This window comes from Accipiter gentilis, chromosome 13, assembly GCF_929443795.1.
Source record: "Accipiter gentilis chromosome 13, bAccGen1.1, whole genome shotgun sequence".
In the NCBI taxonomy this organism is placed as follows: Eukaryota; Metazoa; Chordata; class Aves; order Accipitriformes; family Accipitridae; genus Astur; species Astur gentilis.
The window spans coordinates 17,708,778-17,721,654 of record NC_064892.1 but is presented as its reverse complement, the minus strand read 5'-3'; the positions used below and the strand labels follow the sequence as shown (position 1 = coordinate 17,721,654).

The 12,877-nt window shown below is 41.3% G+C and overlaps 1 protein-coding gene across 9 annotated transcripts in view; it reads left to right on the top strand.

The window, feature by feature from the left end:
* The window catches only part of LMO7 (LIM domain 7), a 136,044-nt gene extending 129,009 nt beyond the window's left edge, over window positions 1–7,035 (top strand). For 8 of the 9 annotated variants that reach the window (XM_049815901.1, XM_049815900.1, XM_049815897.1 and 5 more), the window contains 4 exons: window positions 336–608; window positions 1,920–2,028; window positions 3,782–3,884; window positions 6,294–7,035. In XM_049815901.1, the coding sequence (XP_049671858.1) occupies window positions 336–608; window positions 1,920–2,028; window positions 3,782–3,884; window positions 6,294–6,316 (508 nt within the window). In that variant the 3' untranslated portion in view covers window positions 6,317–7,035. The remainder of the gene's footprint in view (window positions 1–335; window positions 609–1,919; window positions 2,029–3,781; window positions 3,885–6,293) is intronic. The other variant, XM_049815896.1, reaches the window with a different exon arrangement.
* The last annotated feature ends 5,842 nt before the right edge of the window (window positions 7,036–12,877 follow it).

Genomic DNA, 12,877 nt, shown 5'->3' with positions numbered 1-12,877 from the left:
TATCTGAGGTCCATTGCCGTACAGCGGATTTTGATACGGTTCACCCTGATAAGGCTGCAGTGAAGAGCGTTTTGCCTTTATTCTGTAGCGGTTAAGTGCCACCTCTCTTGTGCCTCGCCTGCTTTTTCCCGTGAGACTAGAACTGGACACAAAGGATAATTTGCTGCTCAAACATTTTAAGTCACTACGTGAAGAATATTGCTCAGGATGATCAGACAAGCATATTCATGCGAGAAGAATCTTAAAACTGCTAGGATAGCTTTTTAAAATCAGAATATAGCTCTTCTGCTCCAGCCGTACCGCCACTTACGTTCGTATGTGTACCTCTGTTACAGAGGGGAGTCTCTGGACAATCTTGATTCTTCAAGAGCGAGCTCGTGGAGGCACCACTCGTGGCTGAACCAGTCTGCCTCCTCTTCATCTCTATCGTCTAGTCAAGATCTCAGTCGCCCGGTGTCCACTTCAAACCGAGCCTACATGTGCACTCCTTCCTCCAGCAAAGCACCTCCTGCGGGCGCCGCTGCGAGAGCCCCCTCCGTGTCGCAGGCAGCCCCCCGGGCTCAGTCTCCCCTCTCTGCTTCCCAGCCGGGGTCCCAGACACGCAGCAGGTGAGCGGGTGCCCTTCTGCTAGGAACGTGGAAACCTCAGGCTGCACTGAAGAGTGGACCTTGTATATATGGTGGTCTACAGCAGTGTTCTTGCCCAGAACATTGATTTTAACAAGTCTGAAAAGTTCCTGCGGTTTTCTGGCTGGGTGGGACGGTGGAAGTATGGGCTGGTATTACCTCCCTGCTCCAGTCATTCAGAAAACTCCCCAGGTTTGTCATCAGTGCTTGACATCGGTTAAAAAAACCAGAGGAACTGGAATAATACGTCTCCAGTCTCCAAGCCGTATGTTGGTTACCAAAATTATTAGTAAAAGTCTGCTCCAGAAGGCATTTCTGATATTTATTTTCTTAGGTTTGTTTTAACACAAGATTCCCGAATCCCACGCTTTATGGCCCTCATCTTGGTCTCTCCTCCCTGCTTCCTGGCATGTGGTCAATATCTCAAGGAGCACTCAGGAATGCTCATAACCCGTGACCCTGGAGAATTACAGAGTAGGATGTTGGTTTTAATCTAGGAGGAGAAGGCAAGAATTGCAACATATTTTGAAACAAAAATGGAATTCAGTTGTGGTAGGGTAGATAACTGCTGTTTTATGTACTTGAAACATTTTAAAAATACCTTGGGGATAAGACTATAGAGAATCACCCCTACACAATTACATGTATTTATATATAACAACAGTGTGAACAGTGCTTCACTAGCTCTTATGCTCTCAGGCACTTTGTGATAAATTGACTTCTCTTTTTTTTTTAAATCTAGGCTCCCATGTTCTTTCTAATGTAAGAAAGTTACCTTTTTAACCATGTTTGCTTATCTTGTTCTCACTTCCATTTGCTAATATCTTGGTAGATCTAGGGAAACTGACCCCCGTATGGCTTACATTCAAAGCGTTAACATAATATTATATGTGCAGGACTAGCCTTCTGTTATCTGGTAAGGTGCAGATGGTGAGACTTGGCAGGGGTGCTTGCTAAAACTTAGCCTTTGGAGTAATTCCTCACAAATAAGAAATAAGGCAGGAGCACAAAACCTGTGTTCTTACTCTCTAAACTTAACAATGTACTTTTTATTTGTAGAAGGAATTTTATACAATGAAATATCTCCCAAGAACGTGACAGAATTTCTTCATTTGTTCCTATGTAACTTTGATCTAAATTATAACACTTGATAAATAATTTCAGTTTATTTTCCCCAAGCAGTCCACTTTTTACCAGTTGTTTTTATTTTTAATCTCAAAAAGTCTTTGATAACTTTTCTTTGTCTTTTAAACCTTTTCAAGCTGGTTTTAAGGATTTTCATTCTATATTTAGGTCAGTCAGTGGGAAGAAAATCTGTTCATACTGTAATAACGTTCTGGGCAAAGGAGCAGCCATGATCATTGAGTCTCTTGGTCTTTGTTATCATTTACATTGCTTTAAGGTGAGAGCTGGGAGTCACATCGTGAAGGAACAGGAGCTAATCAAGAGCACGCATGGCTACTCAGTGTTACGCTCACAGGGGCTCTACTAATCACCTGCTTTGCCTTCTACTCTTGACAGCGTGGTGCATGCATGTTTCCATGAGGCAGTCCTGTCTGCAGGCATTTAGCACTCAACTCTAGAAGTATTTCTTAAATGCCAGAGGTAACAAGTAGGACTTTGACAAGTAAGATGGGCACACTGACTGGGAGATCAAAGTTCTTCCTTCTCTGAATAGGTAGTGAAAACTCAGAAGGTCCTGAGCCACTTCTTCCAGAGAAACCAGCTCCTTAAATAAATAAATAAATAAATAAATCTCAGCCTGGACCCTGGCAATTGAATCGTTTAAGATGACCCATCACTTTTAAGCTAATCCTAGCAGGCAGTGTTCACGTGGTGTTTTCCAGGCAAAGGCATGTTGGCAGTGTTCGACCTAGCATGCTAAACCCCAGCACCAAACCAGAAGTTGTGTTTAGTGCAACTCAGCTGTGGTCCGAAGCTAGGTTTTATTAGCTCGTGCTCAGCACTGAGACATAGTTACATGATTTCCAGTCTGCTTGGGGCGTACGCAGAGCTGAAAGAATAAATGCCCACCTGCAAAAGATGTGAAAGCACTCCTAGTTCCTCTGCCTTAGGACCAGATGAGGAGTTGGACTCTGATTTGGAGGTGCTGTTGGACCCTACTTCTTCCATGGCTTTAAGAAAGAGACTTCTATGTCTGGTTCAGAACACTTGTCTTCTGTGCCCAGCTCAAATGCATCACCTGGAGTATTAGAGAGGACTGACTCAAAGCTCTTCCTGGTCCTGCCGGCCTGAGCAGGAGGAACCGGAGTAATCCAGGGGGACTGGTCATCATTCCCTTTCTGCAGAACTTGTATTCTGTGCAAGGGAGTCCACCTGTAGCTCCTACATAAGAAAATACCAAATTCCTGTTTTTCAAATTTCTGAAGATTAATGAGCTGTTGAACAGACTGCCATCCAAAAGATTAATTACTCATTTAAGGAGGTAAACTATCTGTCCTTCTGAGTCCGCCAAGTACTTTGCTTCATAAATTCAGTAAGGAGAGTGTTATGTTTTGGGTTACGTTCCTTCCAGAGGTGATTCATATTCACAACAAAGATGTGTTCAGCCACCATAGTTAAATAGTTCAGTGTTAGCATGAAAGCTGTCAGTCCCCTTATTCATGTGTTTATTCAAGAAAAATGAAATCAGCCCTTTCTCTCCAAATAAGAACTTGTTTCTATGATGCAAACCCAGGAAACTGGGGCTGTCTCGGTATTTGCTGCTTTGAGTGCCAAAGGGCTGAGGACACCAGCAGCATATAGTGCCACATGGAAATCTGCAAGTAGCACACCCAAGTGTTCTGTGCCAAAATCGCTGTTGCCATCTAGAGAACAAATTTTTTTCATGTCGAGCCAGTTTTAGTTTTCAGAGAAAATTAAGTTCAAATTAGATTTAATGAACTAATCTCTAAAAACTGTCTGCTTTATGTTTGCTTAGTTGGTGTATCTCTGCTATTCGTTGTCCAGTCATTGCCTTAAAATATTTTCTCAGGGTTGGTTGCATTTAGATCTACTAATCGTTACACATTTGCTTCTAGTGATTGTGGGTTTATGGTTCAAGCTTTGTTGAGCTTAATCCAAGCTGCTTTTGAACAGCATTTTCGTTTCTTAATGTTTTGTGAGGAGTTGCTAATTATTCATCTAACCTACAGTGTGTTGCCTGTGGATGCGACCTTGGGGGATCCCGCTCTGGAGCTGAAGTTAGGATCCGAAACAACAAACTCTTCTGCAACGACTGCTATATCAGATTTAAAAGTAAGGCAATCCAACTGCCGTGTGCATGACTGTAGTTCTCCTCTGTGGTGTACAAGCTCAAGTATTTGCACAGCTGAGCCACTTGACAGCTTTCATGTTTAGCTTTAAGTTGGTATATTAGTGAGTAGGTTCAGCAAGGTTTGATTGCCAGTTTCTGTCTTCTGTAGGGTAGTCGTTCCTAACTTAACTTGCTGGTAGCTGATTTTACCACCTTGTTACTAAGCAGCTTCAAGCAGACATTGCGGTGTAGTCTTCCTGCTTCCTTTGTAGATCTGAGAAAGTGGTGTCAAGGAGTTGTCACTTACTGAACAGGCTTGTCTTGATAACAGAGAAATCTTTCTGAAAAATTGTCGACATTTTTTAAAAAAGTAATCTGAACATGTTTTTAATTCAATCCTAATGCATACCTGGAAAGCTATTAGATTATCCTGTTCAGGTGGCACAAATGCTGGTTTCTTTTTGCGATGCTATTATTATTTGAATTATAGGTCTGTGATTGGTTATTCATTTAGGTACAAGTTCAGGAGGAATTGATTTACTTACAGATCTTAATTAAAAGGTGCAGTATAACTTTTTTCCTTCATTATGGTTTGCAGAATTCTGATTTACTGGAGCATGATGTTAAGACTTTGAATAATGGTGTTGAGTTGGTTTTTTTCTGCTGTCATAGATGATGGTAGACAACCTCCTAATTTTGACAAGTCTCGGGAGTTTTATATGGCTCTATTTTTATGTAGCAAATACAGAATTTGTGAGAATGATAAAATTCAGCTAAGGGAAAGCATTTCTGAATTAATTCCTGGGAAACATGTCTGTGTTTCTTCATGAGCCTGGCACATCTTTCTCATGGTGGACCAGGAGGCAGTGAAGGGAACAGGGTACTCATGCTGCAATGCTTGAGCAGGACTTGGGCACCTGCTGGCTGAGAGGCCTAGCTCAGAAAAAGAGAAGCTCTGCATCTGATGTTGTTGCTGTTTTCAGGCTCTTTTTGGCTTCCAGGAAGAGGAAAAGCTGCCTGCACCACAGAAATGATTGTGTGGTGTCCAAGCTAAAACCAGAAAATCCCGCACTTCTCCTTGACGCTAACAGTGCATTCACAAAGGCTAATGTTAAGTGCAAGGGTGTCGCTATGATCAGTGGAAGGAGGAGGAGAATCACCCCCTTCCATCTGGAGGTGATCCAGGGCACTGGGTCATACCTCTCCGAGTTAATGTTTGGAGAATTTATCTCCTTGTTGATGACAAGGCTACACCAACGTGACCATGTTCCTATTTGAAGCACCCAGATGTGTGGGAGATTCAATCTGGAGCCTGCTCATGTTATTTTATCCTCTTTTGGGAGCACAATTGCTGAATGAGTTGAGTAAGTTTGGTACTGGGGGGGGGAGAATAAATTAAAAAAACTGGTTTTTATTATTCCCTGCCAAGACGGTATTCAGGGGTTTGATGATGGAAGTAACCAAAAATTTTATCGTGGATAAACTGCTATTTAGTCTCTTTGACATTACAGTCCATAAAGTCACAGCAGTGCCTTTCAGATGCAGAGTTGATCTATGAGAAATCAGCTCTATTCCCTTCAGACTGCATCTACTTGGGCCAGTGAGCACCTCTAAACATAATTGTATGAGATACAAGTAAATCAGGAATTGTAAGAACTTGCAGGTACAGAATAAATTATATAAATGAGTAATTAGTAATTGAAATGAGCTATTTGAATAATACAAAAACCAGCTATGTAATTACTGCAGTGAAAATATACTGACAGCACAGCACTAGTCTGTAATGCAGATTAGTTTGTTTGCAGTTGGCATTTGACATCAGCCTGGCTAATTATTCGTTAGTTTGCAACATGAACATATTGGCTAAAAGGTTTGATAAACTGTAGAATTATTAGTATTCACTGTGTAATTTTATGGTGTGATATTGTTGCACATTTTATGTTAATTTTGTGGTTTATACTTGGAACATTGTAGTGAAACACCGGTGTATTGGCAAATGCTCACAAATATATGCAGAGAAAGGATAAAAAAGTTATTTTTTAATATTGTTACAGTTATTTAGCAAATTTTAATTTTATTATTAAAGGGTAAATTTAGAAAACCTATCACCCTTTTCTCTATGCTGATACTAAAAATAATTCTTAAAAACTTGGTAAGGTGCATGTTCCATAGAATATATTACTTGGCCTGAAATACTTGTAGTGCTATAATTGGATTAAAATCAATTTGTATTGTTCATTAAATTTGGATTGCTAGATTCAGAATGTATACCTGAATTTGTGTCACCATTTTCAGTAGGTATTGGAAATACCATTATCTGTCTATTTTTAACTTGGAAATTTTAATTTTTGTCACTAAGATTCTTCAGTAGCTAGACTTTAATTACATTTTTTCGTGTCTCTCTCTAACAGCTGGACAACCAACCTCCATGTGAAGCAAATGAAGATATGAAACCACTGTTGCAGATAAAAGAAGAGGTGATTGCTGCTGATGTAGATCTATAAATATATATATTGTGTGTACGTGTGTTTTTTCTAAGAGTAACTCTTGCTTGTCTAGTCTTCATAGCAATGCATTGTATTCTTCATATATCTATTTTTATTTATAAGAGAGTAATTGCAGTAAGGAAATATCTGGGGAAAATGCTTTCACTTTTTCAGCTTCAAGTACTGAGAGCACAAGGGAGAATTAAGTATATTTTCAGTAATAACTTCAAAATATTTTTGAGGCTTATAATCAACTAGTTGACTTTCCAATGGTATATGAAGAGGGTATTTTGTTTCTAAGCTCTTGAAACGAGCATTAGAGAAATAGCTAATATAAATATATATTTGCAATTGCTGTCTTTATTTTTGACATATACTGAAAGTGAATTCTCTAGGTTAATATCAAGCTGCATTTAAATGCACACAAATGTGTCTGCTTTCCATATGCTGGTTTCTAAAATTATGTGCTTTGTTGAAACTTAAATACAAATAATAATCTGTTTGCTCAGTGGTGTTGGCGTGATATTCTGTGGAATCCGTTTAAGGGGAAGAGTTCTTGTTTCCCATTTGGAAAATGTAACTATGACTTTTTTCCTACACAAACTGAGTGGAGAATGGTTGTTGAATTACAGTATATTTGTAAATAAAATTTCTGATGTTGCATTTATTAGAAGTTTTTTTCTTTCTATCCAGCTAAATGTATCTAAGGCGATTTGCTGAAATATGAAATTGTTTGAATTTCATCTTGGGGAAAGTATTTTTTATGAAAGGGTTAAGATGTCCACCTAAATACGTGCAAGAGCAATAGTTCTTGCTTTTCTTTTTTCCTTTACAGCAGACATCAAATTTTGCATATAGTTCTCCTGTCAAGCTCCTCATGCTCTTTCCCTTCAGCATTTAATACAAGTGGCAAGACTGATTCTTTGCCCTGTATGCTCATCCCTGAAGCATGACGATGGAAAGAGGTGAAAGTTCCCCAAAACTTCTCTGTTGTCACTAGAAATAAGGTGCTGAAAATACTTTGGGTTGGGTTCTGCTCCTTCTGAAAATGCAGCTGGAACGTGCACTATGTGTTTTTCAGCGGTGGCTCCCGAATTGCTTTGGTCAGTGGTTTCCCCAAACCCTTTCATGACCAGTTATGTACCCTTCTGTGTCCGCGTCCTTGGAAGCAGTGGAGAAAACACGGGATGTGGATCAGAGGAGTTTGGGGGAGCATTTTGTGGGTGAAACTGAGGAGGAGGACAGATGGGAGGTGTGGGAGGATGGTAGGGCTCTCAGTTTGAGCTTGTACGTGGCACCATGAGGAGCTGCCGTGAGGGTGCCAAAGCAGCTTAGGGTGCTCCTTCCTCTCAGGGGACCTCGGGGACGGATAGGAGAGCTAGCAGCCTGGGGAGAGAGAACATGGCTGCGGTAGCTGGGGGCAGCAAGGGAAGATCATGCTGTTGCGGTCTAGTCGGAGAACTTCACCTGTATGGGCCTCCTGTAACTTCTCCTGCTTGTAACTCCTCCTGTCTCCTGTTTGCTTCTCTTTATTCGTCCTTCCCCTGAACAGGTGCATTCTGCCTTGTGCCAGGGAACTCCCTGATAATAAATGCTGAATTACAAAGTGCCAAACATTATTTTCAATTTTTGCTTTAAAAAAAATATTTTAAAACGTAAAATGCTTCATCAACCCAAATTTGCCAAGCTCCTTGCTCAGCCACCTTTGTGACTTGGCCTTGGCTTTTGGTATTCAGTTGGTCTCCTATGAAGTGGACTGGTAAAGATACTTCATTTGGTTTCCAGTATCGCGGTAAGTAATGACACAGTAGGCTGCAGGTGAGAACCATGGGGTATGAAGACCCTAGTCCTCAAATACAGACTACGGAGGTATATTCACACTGCCTGCTCACATAGCTCTCTGGGAGCCTGGGGTCTTTTCTGGTGCTTGTGGAAGAAGATTGTTTCCCTGAGAGCTATTCAGAATGGGAACCCAAATTAGGGGCTGTGCAGATCTGGCTCTCAGTTAAGGCATGTACGTCACAGAGACGGTGCTGATGCCCCTCTACGCTGTCTGGTTTTCAGCCTTCTTCTATGGTAGGCGGCATCAGACTATGAACAACCGCTCCCTGTCCAGTAAATTCCGAATCCCCACAATCCCCATTACCAGCCCTGAAATACACCGAGACACACAAAACTTTTTGTCACAGGTCAATTTCTCAACCTCCAAGGCATCAATAAATTTATCCCAGCCTATCCATGATTTCCTCTCTCCCAGCATTGTGTTATGCAGCAAAGCTGTGGGAAAAGTCAGGGCTGGCCATGCCATCTTTTGCATCTTGAGCCTAGTCGTGTTGCCTTCTCCCTGGGAATCCTTTGGATGCGAAAATCGGGTGGCTGTGAAGAATGGAGGGAGAGAAGAAAACTCAGCAACCTGTGGGCTGCGATGCTGCTAGAGCTGCCTGATGTGTCCTGCAGCCTAGAGTGATGTGCTCCGAGCCAGGCTGGCTTTTCCTAAATGGTATTTCCAGGTATTTCCATACGGGCTCCAATTTCATTCTCCAACAAAATGTCTGTGAAAAACTGGGTTATTTCATTAGCTTGTACCAAACTGCTCACCTGTGAGCAAACAGCGAGTGGAATTTTGGATTTAGTGGGGCTCAAAAAGCTGAAGCTGAAACTCTTGCAGATTTGAAGTCGAATTTCTCACCCTTGTTAAAGGCATGGATTAACAAGGCTCCTTCAAACCTGCATTTGCTAATTCGAGTTGGCAAATGTGAGCAACGAAAACTCCTTCCTCCTTTCCTTCCCCTGGAGAGGAACGGGCAGAGAAACCCCCCCTTACAAATGTTGTATCTGTGTGTTTTGATCCTTGTTAAAGTATTTGGAGCCTGTTGGCCTCTGAAGTTCAGCAAAACCGATTATCCACTAGCAACACAAGATGGCAGTGTGTAAGTGCAACTCCCACAATAAAAACCCTTTCCGTGGTCGTAATCTGGTATGAAAAGGGTTGCGTTTGCCAAATGATACTAAAGTTGCAATGTAATGAGAGTTGTAGAGAGAACTTTCTCTTACTCTTGGGCCTTTCTCCCTACCTGACGTTGTGGAGATGCAATGCGCAACTGAATCTGAGCAGCCTGATTTGATTTTGTTTGCCATTTCGTTAATTAACTGCTACTTAAACCAGTACTGAGTAGGTATAGAGTTAAAAGAGAACATTTCCTATGAAGAAAAATAAACCAGATGATTTCTAGTGGAGGGTTATGCTGTATATCGTTGGATTCTCTTTTAAGATGCTGTTCAAGGAAGAAGAACCAATTGCTCTCCCTCACTTTATCAGCTTCAGAGACTGTTTTTAAGGTTAAAACCCTTAAATGCAGGTGTCTACAGGTGAGCTAGGCCTCCGCACTGCTATTAAAATCTGAGTGGAGTTAGGGTTCTGTTCCGTCCTTTACTCTTGGGTGTCTGGTGCTGTGAGCGTGTAGGACACTCGCCCAGGGCTGGGGGGTACGGTTCACATCTGGGGGTACTCATGCAGCTGCCAGTGCAGGTTTCATGGGATGCTTTAATGCATCTGAAAGGGCAGCAGAGATTTATGAGCAAGCAACTGAATCAAGCTCAACACCCTACAGACAGTGGAGCAAAGCTGTGATTTCATGGGCCAGTGAGTAGGAGTTCACTGTCAGGTGAGGTGCTTGGCTGTCTAAACTTCATGGACTTTTTAACAGGCGTATGGACCCTGACTCACATGTAGACGCCTGCATTTTTACACGCCTGTGTTTACCTATCCTCATGCTGACTGAATTCTTCCAAAAATACCTGAGAAACTCTGATTCAGCTAAATCCTTCATCTACCCTATCTTTAGGCTCACAGGCTGTGAGCTAATTAATTGCAGTGTACATTTGAATACAGCTTTGGAACTGAGTGGTCTACAGATAGCAGCTCTGGCACAGGGCAATGTTTAAACAAAATGGCACTTCAGAAATAGCATGTTTTCTGTAATTTTCAGTGTGAACTTACTGTGGGTTTTCTCTAATACATAAGAACAAACAAGTCGGGCACCTCAGAGTGAAATTCAGAGTGAATATGCTCTTAGTTTTGTTGAGATTTCTTTAAGAATTTTTTTAACAGAAGATTTATCAGAAATTTCAAGCTCAATTACCTATGCATTCCTCTCTTTAGGCAAGCTGCAGCACTGCAGGCAATGCTGGTTAGTGGTGAGATTTATGCACCAAGCCCTTTCTTAGAGCCCAGTGTTTCAATTCGGAGCTCACACTGATACCAGAAATAGGCAGAAACAGTCTCATTATTTTCAGGACGGTGCCTCACAGGTGAGCCCCGAGGAGCGTCCAAGTGGTAAGTTCAACACTCCCCTTAGGTAACAGCTGTTGTAACATGGCCCACCTTGTCACTTACGGCGGGTAAAAGGGGTTTGAAATCTGACAATTTGAGCTCAAAGTAAAAACTGGTGTGCTGGCAGCAGTGTTTTAAATTCCAACCAATCATTTGTAATGGATTAGCAAAACCTGTGCCGTGACTGTAATGGAAGGCTATTAGCAGCAGGCATAATTACATGAAAGAGCAGCTTCACGCTGGAAGCTCTTCAGCATTTTCATTCTAGCTCCGTGCTTCTTGGGAGCTAGGGGCACCAATATAAAACAACATAGGAGGATGATGCAGAGCACTTGCTCACAAAAGGAATAGTTTAGGGTGAGCAGTAGGGTATCAGTTTATTAAAGCTGAAGAATTTTTTTAATTGGTTCAACCTACTGGAAACAAACTTGCCAATTAAGTAGCTGCCGCAGGCAACAAACACTCAGAAGAGGTGTCTTGCAATGGGAATTACTGGCTTCTGTAGGATTGCCTTAACAGTCAACATTGTACAAAGAATGAAAGCACTTAGAAACTAAGTACATACAAAGATGTGTGTACACACTAATCGTAATAGAAGAAAGAAGGAAGGAAAAAGCTAGGGCCATCGAATGGACAGTTCGTAACTACAACCTAGTGAGAGCAGGCTCGTGGTCAGCACAGCGTGCCATCTGAAATGGCCTTTTGCCAGTAGTTGTGCCAGAGCAAGTGTTTCTGATTCCCTGAACTGGAATTATGTTTTGCCCCCAGGCAGTCAACCAGATGTGCCATTTATTGATGCATCAATTGCATATGGCCCTTCCGGGATAGAAATTCACAGATTTCAGGGTCAGATCAGGCTACTGCAAGCATTTGATCTGCCTATATCCCTACAAAGATCAGAACCCCTTACCCAATAATTCCTGTATTGAACACACACCTCCTGTGTGAACAGTGTTCTTTGTTGGAAAGAAGCCTTGTGTAGATCTAAGTATGCAAATGAGGGAAAATCTACCACATGTCAACATAGATTGTTCCAGTGGTTAATTAGCACTCTTAAAGATGTTAATTTATTTTTAGCTATTTTAATGAGCTTTCTAGCTTATTATGGTTTTATTTTCATTCATTTAACTTGGTTTAGGCTCTTAGCACTGGATTAAATATTTTTTAAATTTTTCTCTCTTAGATTGTACATGGCTTTGATACAGTCCCCATTATTTTGTTTGTTTTAGTTCTTCTACCTGTACATAAAGCCTTTTTGCTCACATCAGTCAGTAGATGCAAGATTACCTCCATGGGAGGATACTGTGGATATACTCTCAGTGAATTGCAACACAAAACTCTCCCAGGAGAATATCTAGAACAGAGAGGAAATAATCTTTAAGAGCATTAAAAAATCTGAAGCTCTATAAGAATTTCTTTGCATAATGCATAGCTTTAAATAAGAGCTTATGTCCACAAGGGAATTTTGCTGCATAAATCTTCTGGCATAATTAGTAAGACATTGAATTGCCTTTGTGGGAATGACCATGCCTGAATTCCTATGTGGTTCTGCTAATTTTCCTGTCTTGGGGAAGCACCTGTAAGAGATTCCCATGCTGACATGTCTCGGTTGACAAGGGGACAAAATCACATTCCATTTTTATTTCTCAGCATGAAGTGTCAGCTGCAAAAATACAATTAGTTCCTGCTATGTTTGGCAGGTATTGATAGAAGGGGTCCAACTTGCAGCCTTTCATCAAACTCTAGCTCTGTAAAGATAACAGTTACTGTCTTTTGATGCCCTTGTAAATAGGACTCTTGCAGAGAAACATTAGTCTTACTTGCATGTGATACTTTGTTTTAAGTAAAATTCATTCCTACTGAGGTAACTGTTGTATTTATGAGATATATATGTGCTGCACCTCATTATTAATGCCAGAGGTTGTACCAGTGTACTCCTGTCTGCACAAATCAGAGGAGAATCCCAAATCAGTTTAGGAAAAGCTCCATTGATAGCAATGGAGCAAGTCAGTAAATGAGCAGCCTCCAGCTAGGCGCAGCTACTGTCTGTAAATAAACCAGGGCCATCTAGCACAGCAAGACTGCAGAAAGGCAGTCAGCATATTTTATGCAAAATTCATGTTACAAATGAGCATGCATTTCTATCAACAGTTTGAATGCTTACAAGTACTTCTGG